This window comes from Protobothrops mucrosquamatus, unplaced genomic scaffold (genome assembly GCF_001527695.2).
Source record: "Protobothrops mucrosquamatus isolate PMUCROS unplaced genomic scaffold, P.Mucros_1.0 scaffold17385, whole genome shotgun sequence".
NCBI lineage: Eukaryota > Metazoa > Chordata > Lepidosauria > Squamata > Viperidae > Protobothrops > Protobothrops mucrosquamatus.
In genome coordinates, this window is record NW_015403146.1 from 1 (window position 1) to 3,386 (window position 3,386).

The 3,386-nt window shown below is 52.5% G+C and overlaps 1 protein-coding gene across 1 annotated transcript; it reads left to right on the top strand.

The window, feature by feature from the left end:
• Window positions 1-1,709: 1,709 nt before the first annotated feature.
• LOC107301818 (ADP-ribosylation factor-like protein 2) lies at window positions 1,710-2,985 on the top strand (the record flags this gene model as incomplete). The annotated part of the gene is made up of 3 exons (XM_015830995.2): window positions 1,710-1,801; window positions 2,617-2,727; window positions 2,823-2,985. Coding segments are annotated over exons 1-3 (339 nt in total), but the record flags the coding sequence as incomplete, so codon positions are not given.
• Window positions 2,986-3,386: the final 401 nt, after the last annotated feature.

Here is a 3,386-nt window from a genome sequence, read left to right on the forward strand (position 1 = left end):
CACTAACTGCCACTTAACCTCTATTTATACAGATCATTGCTAGGCGGCGGCCAATAGAATTAAAGCAGTATTTCCCGCTTAAACACAAACTAACATGTAGACAGACAGTCTGGAGTTTAAACAGACACAGCCGTTTGACCGTTTCCAACAGTTTCCAAGTAATTCACATCAATACATAACACAAAAGTTGTAAAAAAACGAATTTAGACAGAATTGAGGTTTTTTTTTTTCTTCCTAATTTCTTTGGGTCTATCGCTTCCCTCCGGAAAAAAAAAACTCTGTTTAAACCAGTGGTTCTCAACCTGTGGGTCGGGACCCCATTTGGGGTCGATCGACCATTTCACGGGGGTCGCCAAGCAAGGCTGTCCGCCATTTTTTTTCCCCTTTTCCGGCGGGTGCCTTACCTCCCTTGGGCTGGGCCAGCTGGTGGTCGGCCTGCTCCGTCTCTGCCGCTTGCCAGATACGCCTCGGCCGGCGCAGGAGGTGGAACCATGCATGCGCGGCGCTCCCGGGCAGGGAAAGTCCTCGACTTACGACCGGTTGGGTAGTCCTCGACTTACGACCGGTTTAGTCCTCGACGTACGACCGGTTTAGTCCTCAACTTACGACCGGTTGGGGTCGCGGCATTAAAAAGGTTGAGAACCACTGGTTTAAACTCTCAGTGCAATAGCACGTATCTCTTTGAAGTTTCGCAAATCTACCTTGGGTAGATTTGACAATCCTCCAGCTTGGCGATTCGTCTTCTCTACCAGGAGGGGGGCGGGACTCATCGGTGAATGGACACGGTCTGACCTGTGGGCAGATTCGACTTCAGGTTCCTTTTGAAGTGAAAGATGCACAGACGATGGAAACCGTGACTAAATCACCAAATCTTCCACCCATTTGAGAATATCAAATTAATTTGATTCAAGGCTTTTACTTCTGAGTAGACAGAAAACTTTTGTCTCAAACACCCTAGAAATAACTTAGAAATAAGGATAAATTTCCTAATAATGAGAACAATCAATCAGTGGAACAGCTGGCCTTCAGAAGTTGTGGGTGCTTCATCACTGGAGGCTAAGAAGAGACGACAGCCACTTATCTGGAATGGTACAGGGTCTACTGCTTGAGCAGGGGGTTGGACTAGATGACCTCCAAGGTCCCTTCCAACTCTTGTTATTCTGTATTCTGACCCAGGCAGTAACCACACAAATGCACAACTGCTCTCACAAAGTATAGGTTCTCCTGTTTGTGCAGGAGGTTGGACTAGAAAATCTCCAAGGTCCTTTCCAACTCTATCATTTTGTTAAGTCTCTTAGCTGCCATCTACACAGTCTCAACACAACCGTGTGCATCTATACAATTGCTTTCCACCAAGTAAAAGCCTAAGGCAACTTTTATGTAATTAAAAGGGACCATAAAGCACCAACGCGTCGAAGACTAGCCACCTGTTTTGAAATGGTATAAGAGTCTCCTGCTTGAGCAGGGGGTTGGACTAGATGACCTCCAAGGTCCCTTCCGGCTCTGTTCTGACTAATTAAAGTCCCTTCGCTGCCATCTCCTGGCTGCCGTGCAGGAACCAGCAAAATTTGCGATTGAGATCCGGAAGTAGATATACATCTCCTCCTCTATATTCCTCTACAGCCGGGACCGCCCCACGACCTTCCTGATTGGCGGAGGCGGAGTTCTGAGCGGCGGAGTCACGCGCGCGGCATCCCGGCAAAGGGCGGAGCGCGAGCAAAGCTTCCGCGCGGGCGATGGGGCTGCTGAGCATCTTGAAGAAGATGCGACAGAAGGAGCGGGAGCTGCGCCTGCTGATGCTGTATCCTTCCGCGAGGAAAAGGAGGACTGGAGGAGTGGGGGGAAACCGGGAATAGGCGGCGGGTGGGTCGAGTTGGGAAAGGCGGGGGAAGCCTTGACTTTGCATCCCAGGAAAGAGGAGCTTGCTTTGGGGCTGCGCTCCCTCCCCAGGCAGCGTTTCCATCCCGCAACTTGCCTGGCCAAGAGTGCCCTTGAGCATGGGCAGAGTGCTTGGGGCTCAATCCCTGCCTGCTCTGTGCTTCCCAGGCAAGGCACAGCCCTTTACGTTTAGGGGCACAGAAAATGCTTTGGCGGGACTTGGCAGCAGTGGCTAGGGATTCAAATGCCTTTCCCTCCTCTGCGGTTTTCCTTTGCCAGCAGCTTGGCACCTTCCTCTAATGCAGTGGTTCTCAACCTGTGGGTCGGGACCCCATTTGGGGTCGATCGATCATTTCACAGGGGTCGCCAAGCAAGGCTGTCCACCATTTTTTTTGTCCGCCATTTTTTCCCCCTTTTCCGGCGGGTGCCTTACCTCCCTTGGGCTGGGCCAGCTGGTGGTCGGCCTGCTCCGTCTCTGCCGCTTGCCAGCTATGTCTCGGCTGGCGCAGGGAGCGGAACCACGCATGCGTGGCGCTCCCGGGCAGGGAAAGTCCTCGACTTACGACCGGTTGGGTAGTCCTCGACTTACGACCAGTTTAGTCCTCGACTTACGACCGGTTTAGTCCTTGACTTACGACCGGTTGGGGTCACGGCATTAAAAAGGTTGAGAACCACTGCTCTAATGCTGTCCTGCTTTTAACACTGTTGCTTACGATCCTTGACTCGGGCCGCCCTGAGGGGCCTGGACAATGCCGGCAAAACCACCATCTTGAAAAAGTTCAATGGAGACGAGATTGACACCATCTCGCCCACGCTGGGCTTCAACATCAAGACCCTGGAGCATCGCGGGTGAGGATCCCCCCACCCCGTCCTTCTCCTGGATTCCCCCTCCCCGGCCTGGCTCTCCCACCTCTGCCTTGCCTCTCTTTCTCTCTCCCCCGCAGGTTCAAGCTGAATATCTGGGACGTGGGGGGCCAGAAGTCCCTGCGCTCCTACTGGCGCAACTATTTTGAGAGCACCGATGGGCTCATCTGGGTGGTGGATAGCGCCGACCATCAGCGGCTGGAGGACTGCAAGAAGGAGCTGGAGACCCTCCTGGTGGAAGAGGTGGGCTGCCTCGCTGGAGAAAGGGAGGGGCGGCCTCCTCTGGAATGGGATCTTGGAGACATCCATTCCCAGAATTCCTGGGTAGGGAGAGAGGATTCTGGGAATCCTGTGGCTGATTCCCCAAACATCTGAAGCAGTGGACTTCAACTCCCAGAATTCCTTGACTCCTAGTCACTTCATATATATAAATGTGTAATTTATATTTATAACCAGTCTTGTCCCGCCTTAATCATGAAAGCTGTCAGGGTGACTTTGGGCCAATCACCAGGAGATGGTGAGTTCTAGTCCCGCCTTAATCAGGAAAGCTCCCTGGGGGACTATGGGCCAGTTACTCGCTCTCAGCCCAATCCACCTCACTGGGTGGTTGTTGTGGGGAAAATAGGAGGAAGAAATGTTGGATA